General features: G+C 36.5%; 3 protein-coding genes across 4 annotated transcripts; 1 reads left to right on the top strand and 2 right to left on the bottom strand.

The window, feature by feature from the left end:
- Positions 1 to 905: 905 nt before the first annotated feature.
- Positions 906 to 3,543, bottom strand: LOC116122983 (WEB family protein At2g38370). 2 transcript variants are annotated; one of them, XM_031408784.1, is made up of 2 exons: positions 3,204 to 3,543; positions 906 to 2,604 (listed from the first exon to the last, which is right to left on the bottom strand). In XM_031408784.1, exons 1-2 carry the CDS (start codon positions 3,363 to 3,365, stop codon positions 1,114 to 1,116), a joined length of 1,653 nt encoding a protein of 550 aa, XP_031264644.1. In that variant the 5' UTR covers positions 3,366 to 3,543; the 3' UTR covers positions 906 to 1,113. The 2 variants fall into 2 exon arrangements, with proteins under 2 accessions (XP_031264644.1, XP_031264645.1); XM_031408785.1 differs by having other exon boundaries at positions 906 to 2,601.
- A 5,877-nt stretch (positions 3,544 to 9,420) lies between these two features.
- LOC116122927 (uncharacterized serine-rich protein C215.13-like) lies at positions 9,421 to 10,428 on the top strand. The gene has a single exon (XM_031408728.1). It carries the CDS (start codon positions 9,534 to 9,536, stop codon positions 10,107 to 10,109), a length of 576 nt encoding a protein of 191 aa, XP_031264588.1. The 5' UTR covers positions 9,421 to 9,533; the 3' UTR covers positions 10,110 to 10,428.
- Positions 10,429 to 11,479: 1,051 nt separating this feature from the next.
- Positions 11,480 to 14,954, bottom strand: LOC116122924 (aspartate aminotransferase, mitochondrial-like). The gene is made up of 10 exons (XM_031408726.1): positions 14,476 to 14,954; positions 14,304 to 14,389; positions 13,834 to 14,040; positions 13,587 to 13,692; positions 13,144 to 13,248; positions 12,889 to 13,061; positions 12,508 to 12,667; positions 12,311 to 12,406; positions 12,101 to 12,195; positions 11,480 to 11,965 (listed from the first exon to the last, which is right to left on the bottom strand). Exons 1-10 carry the CDS (start codon positions 14,629 to 14,631, stop codon positions 11,857 to 11,859), a joined length of 1,293 nt encoding a protein of 430 aa, XP_031264586.1. The 5' UTR covers positions 14,632 to 14,954; the 3' UTR covers positions 11,480 to 11,856.
- Between the last annotated feature and the right edge of the window lie 81 nt (positions 14,955 to 15,035).

Below are 15,035 nucleotides of genomic sequence, written 5' to 3'. Positions count from 1 at the left end.
GATATTGTATTATTTTCTTACTTAATGTTTGATGGTTTTTTTTTTAAGTTTCAATAGTTAGTTAACAAATAACGGCGGAGCCGCAAGGGCCCCCTCAACATAAATCCTGGGTCCGCCACTGCGTATTGGTGTCTATAAAATATAATTCAATTTACTGGATTTTTATGGTGTATTTTGTGCCGTGCAAGGATTCAACCCCCACCAATTATTCTGAATGATTAAGTGAATTCTAAAAGGCCACTGGCGGCTTTCATTTAATCATTCAGAATAATTTGATGGTGATGGTCAATAACCGGAAAGAATATTCTACGTGCAAACCACTTTGTTTGTGGCCAGATGATAGAAGTTAAGTTACTTATAAGTCTAATTTTATTTAATTTGTGACAGGATGATAGAACTTAAGTTACCTAAAAGTCTAGTTTTACTTAGTTTGTGACCGGATAATAGAATTTAAATTATCTAGAAGTTTAGTTTCATTTAATTTGTGATCGGATGATAGAACTTAAGTTACCTAGAAGTCTAGTTTCACCAAGTGATCATTTATAATATTTGTGATGGTCCATTAGGTCTATAAAGGATTTAATGGATAGAGGTGGCAGAAAACGTCTTAAAATCAAACCGAATTAAAAAGCCGAACTAAAAATCTGGTTTTTTGAAAACCGATCCTAATATTCGGTTTGATTTAACTTCGGTTTATACAATAAATCAGTCTAGTGGTGATTTAACTTTTTGCCTAAACCGAATAATCGGTTCAGTTTACGATTTACCCAATCCGGTTCGATCAACCAGATTATCCCACCTCTATTAATGGATCCTCAAGATTAATTGAGATACATACGATTAAGCTAATCCGGACACCCAATCACCAAAAAAAAAAAAAAATATATATATATATATTATGCGCAAATGAAGCAGGAAATATTTAGACGACAATCTCATAGCTTAAGTACACAAATATCGTCAACATCCTTACAACAAAGAAATATAGATAGTAAACCAAATAAACAAGGACATAATGTAAATGACAGCTCCGACTAAACATAAACAAGACACAGACAAACATATTAGAAATGTTAGTGGCTTATTGAAAGCTCGGGAAGGTCATCCACTGCATCATCTCAAGTTTAAAGTTGGCTTCTTTTTCTTACTTTGCTTAGGCAAAAGCAGCGAGAAGCGAGCAAATCCAAACTTCTTCCTCTTTCCAGAGTACCGCTTGCGACTATTTTCCTTCTCAGCCTTCCGAAATGAGGGCGCATCACCATTTTGTTTACTGAGAATTTGGCCCAAGGATACCTTTCTCTTCACGGCATCTCTTTCTGCCATCTCAAACTCCTCTGCGACGAGTAGCTTCCTGCTCAATATTTGACCTATTGATAAGGTTGGCTTCAAAACAGGGTTTGATACATCACCGACCAAATTCAGTCCATTTACATCAAGCACACGAGGATCTTTCCGATGTTGAGATGGGTAAGAATTCTTAAACTTGGTCGAGTTGTGTACAGAACGTCTTTTCTGGCCATTCTCTGATCTCCATTTCCGAAGAGCCTCTTCCACTGCCAGCTTCCCCCGATTTGCAGCCTCTACTCGGTTAAGAGCTTCTTCCAAGGCCTTCTTACTGGTTTTGACTTCTGCGGTTGCTTCTTCTACCCTCTTTAAAATTTCCATTTTAGAAACATTTGCATCATCGACTTGAAGCATAGCATCTACCACTCTCCTCTTAGATAATTCTTCAGCATCTTGAACCTTGCAGGTTAGGGAAGAATATTCTTCATATGAAAGTGTTACTCCCTCACATTTTGGTGAGAGAACTCCAGATGAGCTCTCACTGTTTGATAGAGCCTTGATCTCTGCGAAAGCAACAGCTTCTGCTGCTCTAGCTGCTTCCTTCATTTTTCTAGCTGCAACCAACCTGATTTCAGTTGTTTTTATTTTAGTTTTTGTCTGCTCAATCTCAGATATTGCTCGCAAAACTTCCGATCTTGCTGCTTCTCCCACTTTTTTGAATTGTTCTGCCTCAGAGCTCAACCTTTGGAGCTCCATTGAAATATCTACAGGATTATCAGAACCACCAGCATCTTTTGCCTGTTGCAGCTTTAGTCTTGTTTGGTTTAGCTCTTCCTCAAGAGACGATACCTTGGAAGAATTCAGGCTCAATCTTTCACGGGTTTTCTCCAGTGAAATTCTTTCCTTCTCTAATTTCTTGTTAAGAGACTCAACAGAAGCTCGGATGTCAGCAAGATCACTAGTAGTCCTGGAAAGGTTCAACTTAGCCTGTTTCAGCTCCATTAAGATTAAACCTGGAGCTGAAGAGGGGCAAGCATTGAAACCACCCACCATATTTTGAACAGACTCAACATGGTTTTCCTTTTCTTCTTCATTCACCACAGGAGCCTCATTCTTATAATCAGTCTTTGAAGCAAGTGTCATACTCACTTCAGACGCTTCCTTCTGTAGCTTCAATTTCAATTCTTCCACTATCATCTTGGTTGATTCCAGCTCTTTTAAAACTTCTAGTGTTTCCCTTTCTTTCAAAATCAAGTCCTTCTCCAACTGTGATGCTTGCACTTCCACATTTGCAATATCAACCTCCTCCATCGCATGCTGCTAATATTATAAACTTTTTCAGCACAGGATCATTTTATTTATTTATTTATTTTTATAATTTCTGTTACTTTTATTGTGAAATAACATAAATCGAAGATAGGTTTTACCAGAAAAATGCATCAATGAAGCAGAGTCTAAAAGAAGCTAAACTTACTAAACAATGAGGCTCTTAAGGTGCTCTTCAGTGTGGCTATTGGACATTCTATAACAAGCAAATGATGCTTCAATTCCTTCACACAATTTCATTTAAAGATCTAAGAATAAAATACTCAAATGTACCATGTGATAAAGATAAATTAAAAAATTCCCACCCATAATTAGTGCATGTGACGTTCCTCTTCAATATGGACAAGAAAAAAAAATGAAATTGCCAAAAAGTGCATCAAAACTTGGTATCAATTTAAGATTACAGTCAAAATCACCAAGAAGGATGGTTCTACAAATAGTTTCGGTCCTTCAGTCCCATTAATGGAGAAAACAAATGAAAGGCCAGGATTAAACACTGTGAAACATAAATGTTGAATCTGCCATAAACCAAAAAGAAAAAAAAAAACAAAAAATTGAGGTAAAATATGAGAGAATGGAGAAGAGAAAGTGACCTCAGTTTCATAGAGTCTATATTGAGAGGGTTTCCAGTAACCGACTCCACCGAATCGACTCACAGCCTCTTTAACGGACTCAAACGGCGCCGATGTATCGATCTCGGCTCTCATACTACTCTCGTGCTTCATTTTAGAACCAGAACCTAGGGTTTCAGCCATTAACGAAAGCCAAACAATATAATGAGCTTAGGAATTCGATGGTGGTGAAAAATGTACGGTGGATGACAGGTCAATGAATGAATGAATGATGATAACGATGGCTTCTGGTCTGTATACTTGTATAGAATTGCACAGTGCACACACTACGAACGCTTTGAGAGTGTAAATGTAAGAGTAATGCTACAGTTAATGTAGAGACGAACAGAGAGAGAGAGAGAGGGAAACAATCAAAAAGAAAGAAAGTGTACGTTTGACTATTTGAATTTCCTAAACTGCCCAGAAAGATTATCCAATTTTCCGGAGGTTAACTGCAGTGACAGAGGGAAATCAACTTTTAAATTTGACCCCTGGAGGGAAAGTGAGGGTTTACAGTGGATGAGTGACCGAGTTAATCAATTAGTGCGATGTGTGGGCTCCATGGGTGGCTGAATTTCGAGTTTCAACGACTAGATATCCAGTAACGGACAAGGGGCTAAAGCGGTAAAAAAATATTTCACCGGCGTCAGTTGTGGTGTTACTGTTGACTGACTTGCTTAGATTCATGACCGGTGACCACTTTCTGCAAGAGTCGGTCGCTTTTCTTTTGTTATTTATTCCTTTTTTAAACAAATTTTATTATAAAATGGATTGATTATACCTTATCGTCTCCTAAATTGGGATTACCTAACGGTGAAATTCCAAAAATGCCGAAGGCAAGATCAAATTATCAACGTGATGGGCGGCAGTGCGGGGACAAGGTTGAGTAGAAAGAAATTTATGACACGTGTTAAGTGGGCGCGGGGTAATGGTAGGTGAGAAACGAAAGGTTGAGTAGGGCCAGCGGACGGGCCGAGACGGGTCAGGAGTGAGGCCGATGGTTGGTTGGGACTTGGGTGGGGTTAAAGCACAATAGCTTTCCTTGTGAAGCTTTCTTCTTATCTTCCCCAAACGGCAAGAGGCCATCATGAGGTGACCGTTGTAAATTAGGGTAAAAAGGCACAATGGTCCACTATGCAGTATGCATTGTGCCGTTACTAATGAAGTTACTTCAACTCAACTTTACCCATAATCATTCTCTCTTGAAGTTCGCAGCTTTCTAAAAATCCGAATCACGCAGCTTCAGTTGAGGTCAGAGTTCAATGATAGCTGAAGTACCGGGCCATGGGCCTGAATTATAGCTAAATGGGTTGGGCTGAACTCCTTTGATATGGTTATGGGCCCGATCATGGCCATATTTCGGCCCAATTTTTGTTTAAAGGAGGACAAGATTGCGATAGTCTCATCGCATATATGATATTAATAAATACATATAAAAAAAAAGATCCAAAGAATTTGTAATTTTGATAGAGGTTTGTGTCCGTTGATGATATTGAAAGAATTATTATTTTAAATAATTTTCAGGGCCATTAAAAAGTTGAAGCTGTTTTCGTACTGATGTTTCGTCTAGATATTAAACCTTAGAACCTGTATGAGCCACTAGAACTATGTGGACTTGTATACATTAATTTGACAATTCCACCCAAATTCCCCAATAATTAATTTTTAAAACATTATTTATTAAATTAATTAATGAAAGCATGCATCAGGCTGATTTAGAGGATAAGGAATGTCGTAGGGATCAAGCTTTGAAGTCAAAACTGCGTAATTGTACAACTGGTTTATGCCTGGTCATAATACTAGTCGTTGTCCAAATGATTCAGCATATTGATTTAAATCCCCCACAAACACAGTGGACTTATTTCAGCTTCGATTGGGGATTACCTCTCCCTTCTGTTGCTTAAGTGGGCTGCGCCTGCACCACTACCTCAAACATCCAACTCATCTTTCTTCTTCAATCTCCACTCACTCAAAACAATACAAATATAAATGGAAAATTAAAGCAATATGTATATGAAAAGTAAGATCAGGACAAATATAAAGCACGATGAGCACAAATCAAATACTGGTCGCATTGGCCATGAAATTAACTACCTACCCATTATCAATTAATGGCTAGTTTCCATGATAGATATATTGAACAAATAAGAAATTTCACGTGGTGCATGCTCATGAAATTAGGTGAGTCTTTGCTTTTGTTAAAGTGAATTCCATGTGCATGCGGCTTAGTGAATCTACAGCATGTGGGCAGCCCCATACTGCGCGATGCTATCTCTTCCTTGGATTAGTCGTGGCCACACTGCCTAGTAGGGCTGTAAACGAGCTGAATATCACCCTAAACGAGTCTGACTCGATTAAGTATTAAACGAGTTCGAGCTGAGTCATGAGTCAATCGAGTTAGAAAAATTCAACTCGTGACTCGACTCGTTTATAATCGAGCCGGCTTGTGATTTAACTCAAACTTGTTTGACTTGACTCGAAAAGCTCGATTATAACTCGATTAACTCAAGCTCGAACTTGTTCAATTATGGCTCGATTACGGCTCGTTTGGCCCATTTTTTATATAATCCGCAGATCTTGTTTTATACAAATCAGATCCATTTTTTTTGTAAATTTGCATCCAAATTAACATAAATCACATCCAAATCAACACAAATCACATCCAAATCAACACATCAACAATGTATTACACAACAAATTATAAATCCAAAACTTTAATTGGGGTTTGGGTTAATTTGCAACATTTTAGAACTTTTACATGTCAAATTACAAACAGACCTAAAACTTTAATTTTTTTAAAGAAAAACCCTAAACGAGCCACTATTGACTCGCGAGCCGAAACGAATTGAGCCGAGTCGGAGTAGACTCGAACTCGGCTTGGTACCTAATTCGAGTCTTATTTGAGCCGAGTTCGAGTATTTAACGAGCCGCTTGGTTGACACCCCTACTGCCTACCCCTCTTCCTTGGGGCACTTGGCATTAAGGGTGTTCAAAAGCGGTTAACCGCTTTTCTGAACCAAATAAGTTTTTCGGTTCGGGAAAATTTCTGAACCGAAACCGAACTGGTTTGGAGGGAAAGCCGGTTTTTCGATTAACCGCTTTTTTTAAAAGCAGTTAATCGGTTTGGGGCCGGAATTTGTAATTTTGATAGAGGTTTGTGTCCGTTGATGATATTGAAAGAATTATTATTTTAAAATAATTTTCAAGGGCCATTAATAAAGTTGAAGCTGTTTTCATACTTGATGTTTCGTCTAGATATTAAACCTTAGAACTCTGTATGAGCCACTAATGAACATATGTGGACTTGATACAATTAATTTGACAATTCCACCCAAATTCCCCAATAATTAATTTTTAAAACATTATTTATTAAATTAATTAATGAAAGCATGCATCAGGCTGATTTAGAGGATAAGGAATGTCGTAGGGATCAAGCTATTGAAGTCAAAACTGCGTAATTGTACAACTGGTTTATGCCTGGTCATAATACTAGTCGTTGTCGAAATGATTCAGCATATTGATTTAAATCCCCCACAAACACAGTGGACTTATTTCAGCTTTAGATATGGCTGCTTCCCTCTTCCCTTCTGTTGCTTAAGTGGGCTGCGCCTGCACCACTACCTCAAACATCCAACTCATCTTTCTTCTTCAATCTCCACTCACTCAAAACAATACAAATATAAATGGAAAATTAAAGCAATATGTATATGAAAAGTAAGATCAGGACAAATATAAAGCACGATGAGCACAAATCAAATACTGGTCGCATTGGCCATGAAATTAACTACCTACCCATTATCAATTAATGGCTAGTTTCCATGATAGATATATTGAACAAATAACAAATTTCACGTGGTGCATGCTCATGAAATTAGGTGAGTCTTTGCTTTTGTTAAAGTGAATTCCATGTTCATGCGGCTTAGTGAATGTAGAGCATGTGGGCACCCCCCCTTCCTGCCCGATGCTATCTCTTCCTAGGATCCCACGAGTCGTGGCCACACTGCCTACCTCTCTTCCTTCGGCACTTGGCATGAGAATGGGTTGGTTCTGATACCAATTTGTCATGCACTGAGCCTTAACCCAAAAGACAGACATAATAGGGAGATTGCCAACCCTTTATAAACTTCCCAAGGACCCCCTTCTTGCCTGATGTGGGACTTTTTGGAGTGGAGCATCCTGCTTACCTCTTCCTTGGGTGCTTAGTGTGACAATGCACAAATTGGGGAGTAATAGTTAAGGGAGAACGACATTTTCCCACCTAAGGTTTGGCGAAACGACACTTTCCCACCTTTCAAGTTTCAAAATAATACTTTTTCACCTTTCAATAGGTTCTGTTATATTTTCTGTTAATATTTTACTAAAAAGATGAAAATACCCTTAAATATTTGACTTTATAAATTTTTTATTTTTTTTAATTAATCAAAAAGTCAAAAAAGAAAAAATAGTCAGCCCCACCTAAAAAGTTAGGAATAGTGCTATAGAATTGTTTAAAGTTAAATGACCTTAATATTTATTTATTTATAATGTCATCAATAGCCATCACTATTATTCAATAATCTACTAAATTCATAATATTTTTCATTTTTACTAATTAACATAGAAAATCAATATTCCTAATTAATTAAATAAACAAAGAAAAAAAGATATCTTTATACTTGAACTAATAAATAATTGAATAAAGACTTTAACTTAACTAAATTTTAATTTATAATAAACTAATTAAGAAATAAACTATTTAAGGGTATTTTCATTTTTTCATTCAAATATTAACAAAAAATACTAACAAAACCTGATAAAGGGTGAGAAAATATAATTTTGAAACTTAACAGGTGAGAAAATATCGTTTCGCCGAACCTGGGGTGGAAAAATGTCGTTCTCCCAATAGTTATCTCAAAAGTTCGTACATCGGAAGAAAATGGCTTAATAACGAGATATTGATATATATGAGATTTGATACACTATACATTTAAATAAAAATTGTGGCATGCATGGTACTTATTGTTGGATGAAATCAAGAAGGGAAACGTGGGTTTGATAGAGAAGTTTTAAAGTTATTATAAGTTTATAAGAATTATAAAGCATCATGCATGACTTTTCAATGAAATAAAATTTCATTTACCATGCTTCCAATTTGCATATCTCCCACTTCCGAACTACCTCCTAATCGAAGACTTAATTCTTGGTCGTTGCTCGTTACCAATTTCAGTTTGCTACGAAAACAAAATCTTTTTGCATTATTATTAAAAAGAAGTTATCCAATCACATCTCGACAGCTCACGGTTCATGCAACCAACTTTAACTTGTTCGTTGGTAGAAGCCAATAAATTTTTGACCTGTATAAACTTCCACTACCCTTCCTTCGAATTAAGTATGTAGTATCGAGAAGATAATGGAAGATATTATAGAAAGAGATTCAATTCCCATGACAAAATGATTTTGTTTTTGCCCACTTATGCTTCAATGAGAATCACGTTGGGAAGAAATGGAGTTCCTGATGGAAGAAATAGGACCACTGGTGGGTCTTATATTTTAATTTCCACTAGTTTTGTTTGCAGAGAACCATGGATGGATGGTTCACTGGTTATGTATATTTATGTCTGGTTTGGTTGGTTCATATCAGCATCAAATGGCGTGGCCCTACTGAGCCCTTGTCAGTCCAGTGGAGTTGTGTTGTATTCAATCTTCGTGGAAGATGCATGGAGCCATGGACCATGTGATGAAAGCTTAAATATTTGCCCTTTCATCAAATTTTAATATATATTAAGTAATTGGCCTTTAGAAGTTCTTTTAAATATAACAAAAATATAACCCTATATTTCTTTAGGATGTGAAGTACCTACACCAAATTAAACCTTTTAAAAGGATGAGGGATCAGATCAAGTATATGAATTTTTTTTTTTTAACCTATTTGAAGTTAAAAAATTAGGTGATGAGGCTATTGATTTGAGGCCACTAGTTAAAATATAATTTTTAACTTTCTGTATACGCTCTACTTGCTGTAGAGAGCATGAGATGCAGGTTAAAAGTATGAGTAGAACACTGCAGATTCTCCCAAAACAGTTAAATTAATAAGCAAATGGGAAATGGTCAAAATGGGAAGATACAAAATCTAGGTGGTTTTGTCAGTAAAGGTTTACTAAGGGATGCCATATTATCAGAAATCTTTTTATAAGAGTCAAAAATCAATATAATATCTATGCATTTTCGCCGCTCTATATAATATTTCTCTGACTTCAATGGCTGGTTCCTCAGTGTAGTCTAAAGCTCTGTCCTCTCTTCACAATCGAACAATTAACCTTTCAATAATTCAAGATGTTTAGTAAGAGCACAGAGGTTTCACAAAATTCTATTCAGATAAAAGAAGATAACAAGTTCTTCTCCAGGCTTCTGTCCAAAGAAACCTCCATGGCCAACCCTTCTTTTAGAGTCTACTATGGAGGAGTTTCTGGTGCAGTTCCTTTCTTGTGGGAGTCTCAACCGGGCACACCCAAATGTAAAATGTTCAGTGAAACAACTCTCCCTCCTCTCACACCTCCTCCTTCTTATTATTCTAACTCAAATATAGATAAAAAACCTGTCAAGAAACACCACTCGAGATCCCTTAGTCTCTTGCATATCTTGTTCCCCAAGATGAATCGCAAGAAAACCAAAAATGTATCATCATCCTCTTCATCTTCATCTTTATCATCATCCTCTTCTTGGTCATCTTCTTCCACTTTGTCAATAGTGGTTTCCATAACTAGTCCTCTAAAAAAATATCGCCATGCAAGGAGCCGGTTTTCGAGCAGACGGTCATCTTTTGATTCAGGAATAGAAGATGAAGAACCAGCTTTTGGATCACCAACTTCAACTCTACGCCTTAAGCTTCGAGGATGCTATGGATGGTGAGGTGACTATAAAGAAAAAGGTCTTTAATTATTATTAGTACCTCTCCAGTTTGGCCGTGAACTGGGAAATTATTTCTCAGCTTTCAGATCTCTCTAAGTCTTAATTTGCTTTTTTTTTTCTTTTTTTTTTTTGCAATTAAATTACAGAGGGTCTAATTTTGTTCTTTGTTTCTCTTCTCTGGTTAGTGACTTGAACTAGCTGCAGAAATATTGAAATTTGTCTGGTGTGTGTATGATGTTCGTCCACAGAAAACAACTAGAGTCTGCTTTAAGTTTGTGTAATTTAGTCATCAATATTACTTTCTCTTTTTTTTTTTTTTTTTTTTTTTCTTTTAGGGTCAAAAAAGAAAATGCTTTACTTAATTTTCTATTTCTTCTGCATCTGGTAGCTATTTACACAGTTAAAATCAAAAGATCGGCTTGATTAAGAGAGAGAAGCCCTGTTCCTTGTACTGCTAAGTCAACTCATCAAGCAATAACAGATAATATTAACGGTGAGCCATGCAATTATTTTTGTAAGTTTCTGAAAGCAGAGCTGCATTTATCAGTGCCTGACAAAAGAGATACTCTAGAAAGGACACTGGAAAATTTATTTGAGTAGTTAAATTTCTTTGAAAGGAACAAATAATTTTGTTAGGTGCAAAAGCTTTAAACAACTGGTTTTTGATTGAGAAAAAACACTGCCCACAATTGTTTAGTTTTAATGTTCCCCTCCCCTAAGTTATGATTTTTATTTAATGCAAAAACGAAAGGCAGGTAGAAGTCCTTAATATTTAATATGGGTTTATCACCTTTGCCGTTTGGAATCCTTTATGGCCCCCTGCCCTGTTCTCATCACGTATTCAATGCTTGTCATATTATCGAAAAAGGAAAGCTGTTGCTATTGCTTCTTCTTAATCCATAAAATCAATTCATTTGTGAACATATAGATGAGTTGTCCCCATCTCAATCTCTGTCGCATTAATTAATAGAGTAAATGGATATATTTTTTATGTAATTTAACACTCTAAATAAATTAAAGCGGAATTAACCAGTCAAAGTCTCAAAGATTTGGGTACTTCCCTTTGATCTGCAAAAAGTTGAGAAAAACAAAGGGGACATGTACCAAAAGATCTCATTCTTTTACTTTAATGAATCAAGAAGAAGCATAAGAAGGTAGCTTTACCAGAAGACAGAGATGATGCCTACGTTTTTAATCCCGTTTGTCGGCAGTTCTGACCTGCGCGTGTGTGCATAGCTGCTCCACATGCACATGGGTCGTCATCTGGATGGTATAATTTATAATCAAATAATACGTCCTCACTGAGTTTTCAGAATTTTTATTTCAATCACTCAACTAATTCTGGACTGCAAAAAGTAAAGTTCCATGGAGGTGGTGGTGACAGATTGCCCATTCTTGATCATCAAAACAACATACTATATTATGAAAGCTTTAAGGATTTAACTAATCTTTGATATTTTAAATGTAATATTGTGCACAGATCTGCCAACGAAGAGTAATGAAACTTGAAAGAAACGTGGGATTTTTCATGACGACTTCAAATCCAAACAAGAAATTCATTTATGAAATCACTAAAGCTATGTACAATGTTCTTGAGTATGTTAAGAGTTTGAATTTCTGCTACAAGTGCATTGGACTGATAATAATAAGTAGTGTGTTAAACAACTGTAGTTTTCTATGTCTTCGTATACGATGTTGGCGGGACAATATGCATCTAAAACTTTCGGCATCAGATAAAAATGATTTGCTATGCACCAATGTTGCAAAGAATCTTGGTTTCTTCTTTACTAGATCTGGTGACTTCATGTATGGCATTTGCTAGATAATTGACATTGCCTGTAGTCACACAAGACATGCTGCCCACACCGCACCACAGTTCATAGTTTAGTATAAGCTCATTTCAGAGTATACTAGCAATTTACAAACAAAAAGGGAAAACCAAATCTTATTCTTGTTGGTTCTAAAATTAATCATGTTCGTAATAAATTCACCTTATACGTCCATCACGAGTCATGTATATATGGAATTCCCTCGCTAGCTGCTCAACCTGATTCGGGGTTAAGCCAGAGAAGAAAAACAAGCCAACCTGCAATGTCAACATAAATGAATTATTGTATAGTTATGTTAGTGCTCCACTGTTTGATCCAATTTTCAGGGGTGGTTGAAGCAGTATAAACAAAACTTCAATGTTAACTACAAACCTGCTTAGTTATATTTTCCCAATTAAGAGGAGAATCCAAATTTTCAAGACTTTCCTGTAGGGTTGTCCGCATTTTTTGTATGCGATATAACATCATCTGATAACACGGGGGTAAATTGAAGACATATCAGGATCAAAAAAAAAAAAAATATATATATATATAATCATAATTGAAGAAGAGGAAAATGTATATATTACCTTCACTTCTTCAATCCAAAGTGACTTCATATCTGGATTACTCAGGATTGTTGAGACCAGTAACACACCATGAACAGGAGGACTGCCATACATTGCACTGGCAATCTGCTGCAACTGGCTTCTAACTGCAGCCCCTTGCTTTGAATCGTTGCAAAGAATGCTGAAATCACAAATGTGGGGTTTGAAAAAAAAAAAAATCATTCATTGACCTTTTAGGTTAAACTTCCTTACAATCAACTACCAGAAACATATTTGGGTATAACATATAGGAGCCTTTCAATAAAATTTTATCCCAATTTCAGTTTTAAATGAAAGTGCAATACATACATTGTTCTCTCATGACAATAAACAGTAAAGCTAGATCACATGATATTTCTATACCTGAGACAGCCAACTCGGTGTCCATACAATACCATGTTCTTTGCAAAGGACTGCGCACATCCTATTAAATGTCCATCTTCAAGAAAAATCCTTATTGCTTGGGCATCTTTCTCGAGATCCCCACTGGCGAAACCTTGATAAGCCATGTCAAAGAAGGGGAAATGATTTTTCACCTAAAAAATTATCCAGATAATAATTAAAATTGATTCAACAATGTGAAAAAATGCAGCAAAACAGTACACATATCCCAATCACCTTGCATTGATATGAGATTTCTTTCCACTGATCCTCAGTAGGATCCACCCCAGTTGGGTTGTGGGCACAAGGATGGAGTAAGAAAAAAGAACCATCTGGTGCATTCTACAGAAACCATCAAACAAAAAGAAAACAAAACAGCAATTAATATCTTTAATGTTATATTGGCTTGGTTTAATATATATAGATGCTCATATGATCAGCAATAATGATCCAGGTATCATGGTTTCTACTGAAGTAGAATGCATATGCATATGTCTGTGCCTTCATTATAATATTCAGAGTAAAAATATTTTTGAGGGAATTAGAAAAACAGAGTCAGAAAGGAAACTATTTCATTGGACATTGCAGTGGCATTGCATGATATTCCTTTAGGACCGTTTGAAATACTAAATTCTGTATTCCAGAGAGTCACTGAGCCTAAGGCGTGAAGACTTTCATACCTTAATATCATCTATGAGCGCTGAAAAGTTTAAACCCTTCGAATCAGGATGGTAGTAGTGATAATTTTTTGCTGGAACTTGGGCATCCCTCCAGATGTTGTGGTGGCTGTACAACACATACATTTGAATTTCAGTACAAGAAAGAAGAGATTCATACAGCAATCTCAGTATATCCAAAACATTTCAAGATTACAAAACCTGGACTATAAACTTGTAAAGGAAATAAAAGGATGAAGAACAAACATACTTGGACCAAGTCGGATCAGGCAGATAAATGCGTGATTCCGGATGGAAACGCCTTTGAAACTCAGCAAACAGGCGGCATGCACCAGTGCCAGACAGAGCTTGAACTCCAGCAAACCTCTCTTCATTAACAACATCTGAATCCTGTCCAAAAACCAATTTTACACTCTCCTCGACCATTTTTGAACTAACTGCAGCAGAATTTGACTCCCTGCTCAAACGATAGTTTAGAATTTATTAGTACTTTTACAAGAAAAATAATATGGTTACAGAATCCCAGTTACAATTCCAGGGCGTTCTATAGAATTCAATCAAATAATTATAGAAGTCACATCTATTTCTTAACATTTTAATCGAATCCTAAAATCGCACCACTTAAATGACTCTCCGGTCTCTTCTAAAGAAACAATAGCCCATAATTCTTCTAATTAAAGACGGGATCCTAATACACGAAGTGAAGAAACTAGAACTTACAAGAACCGACTTCCCGCAATCCTGGCCTCTGCTTCTCTAACACATTGAAGCACAACAGGCCTGCCTTCATCATCCCTGTAAGTTCCCTAGAAAAAATAAAATAATAAATAGAGTAAATTAAAAGGTTTGACCAATATTAGTGACAAAGATTAGAAGAAGAAGCAATAAATACCACGCCAAGATTGATCTTGTTGGGAGAAGAATCAGCATGAAATGCTTCGGTGACACAAACAATGGGGTCCTTAGGAGCAGGAAGGACATGATCCCACCACGCAATGTTCTTGGTGCTGCATCTTCTTCTTGCTGTGCTTGTAAAAAACCTCCTCATTATTTGATCAGTCAATTTCTTTACTCTCAGGCGACGTGAAAAGCTGCTGCTGCTTCTTTTGATTGACGAGACGAACTTAAAAAGTCCTTTGCTTCCATTCCAAAAGGCGTTACTTGAATCATTCTGTTATTTTCCAGTGGGCTACTGCACTGGTTTTCATTTTATTCTCATTTCTCACCTAAGACAAACCGCCTTTCCCTCCTTTTTGTACTTCATTCAACAGAAACGAGGTTTGACTCTTATTATCTGTTTCAACTTTCAAGATGGTTGAATTGAATCAGACGACTCAGTGAAACAGCCCACAGTTTTTCTCTTCAAAGGCCAGTTTCTGTGGTATGAAAGAGCTGTGGTAAAGTGGGTCAAATTCTCAAATTGGGCTGAAAGTAATTGCTCCAAACCATGAT

The sequence above is a fragment of the Pistacia vera genome, unplaced genomic scaffold (assembly GCF_008641045.1).
Source record: "Pistacia vera cultivar Batoury unplaced genomic scaffold, PisVer_v2 Contig139, whole genome shotgun sequence".
NCBI classification, from domain to species: domain Eukaryota; kingdom Viridiplantae; phylum Streptophyta; class Magnoliopsida; order Sapindales; family Anacardiaceae; genus Pistacia; species Pistacia vera.
Note: the sequence above shows the minus strand (reverse complement) of the source record. Positions and strands in the feature narration are given on the sequence as shown.

What these genes read in the sequence shown, in the direction of transcription:
- LOC116122983 (XM_031408784.1), bottom strand. Translation starts at nt 3,365, where the DNA reads ATGGCTGAAACCCTAGGTTCTGGTTCTAAAATGAAGCACGAGAGTAGT. An exon ending in ATAGACTCTATGAAACTGAG is followed by an intron (nt 2,605 to 3,203) that starts GTCACTTTCTCT and finishes TTATAATATTAG; the next exon opens with CAGCATGCGATGGAGGAGGT.
- LOC116122927 (XM_031408728.1), top strand. Translation starts at nt 9,534, where the DNA reads ATGTTTAGTAAGAGCACAGAGGTTTCACAAAATTCTATTCAGATAAAA.
- LOC116122924 (XM_031408726.1), bottom strand. Translation starts at nt 14,631, where the DNA reads ATGAGGAGGTTTTTTACAAGCACAGCAAGAAGAAGATGCAGCACCAAG. An exon ending in CGCTCATAGATGATATTAAG is followed by an intron (nt 13,249 to 13,586) that starts GTATGAAAGTCT and finishes TGGTTTCTGTAG; the next exon opens with AATGCACCAGATGGTTCTTT. An exon ending in GGGAAAATATAACTAAGCAG is followed by an intron (nt 12,196 to 12,310) that starts GTTTGTAGTTAA and finishes TTGACATTGCAG; the next exon opens with GTTGGCTTGTTTTTCTTCTC.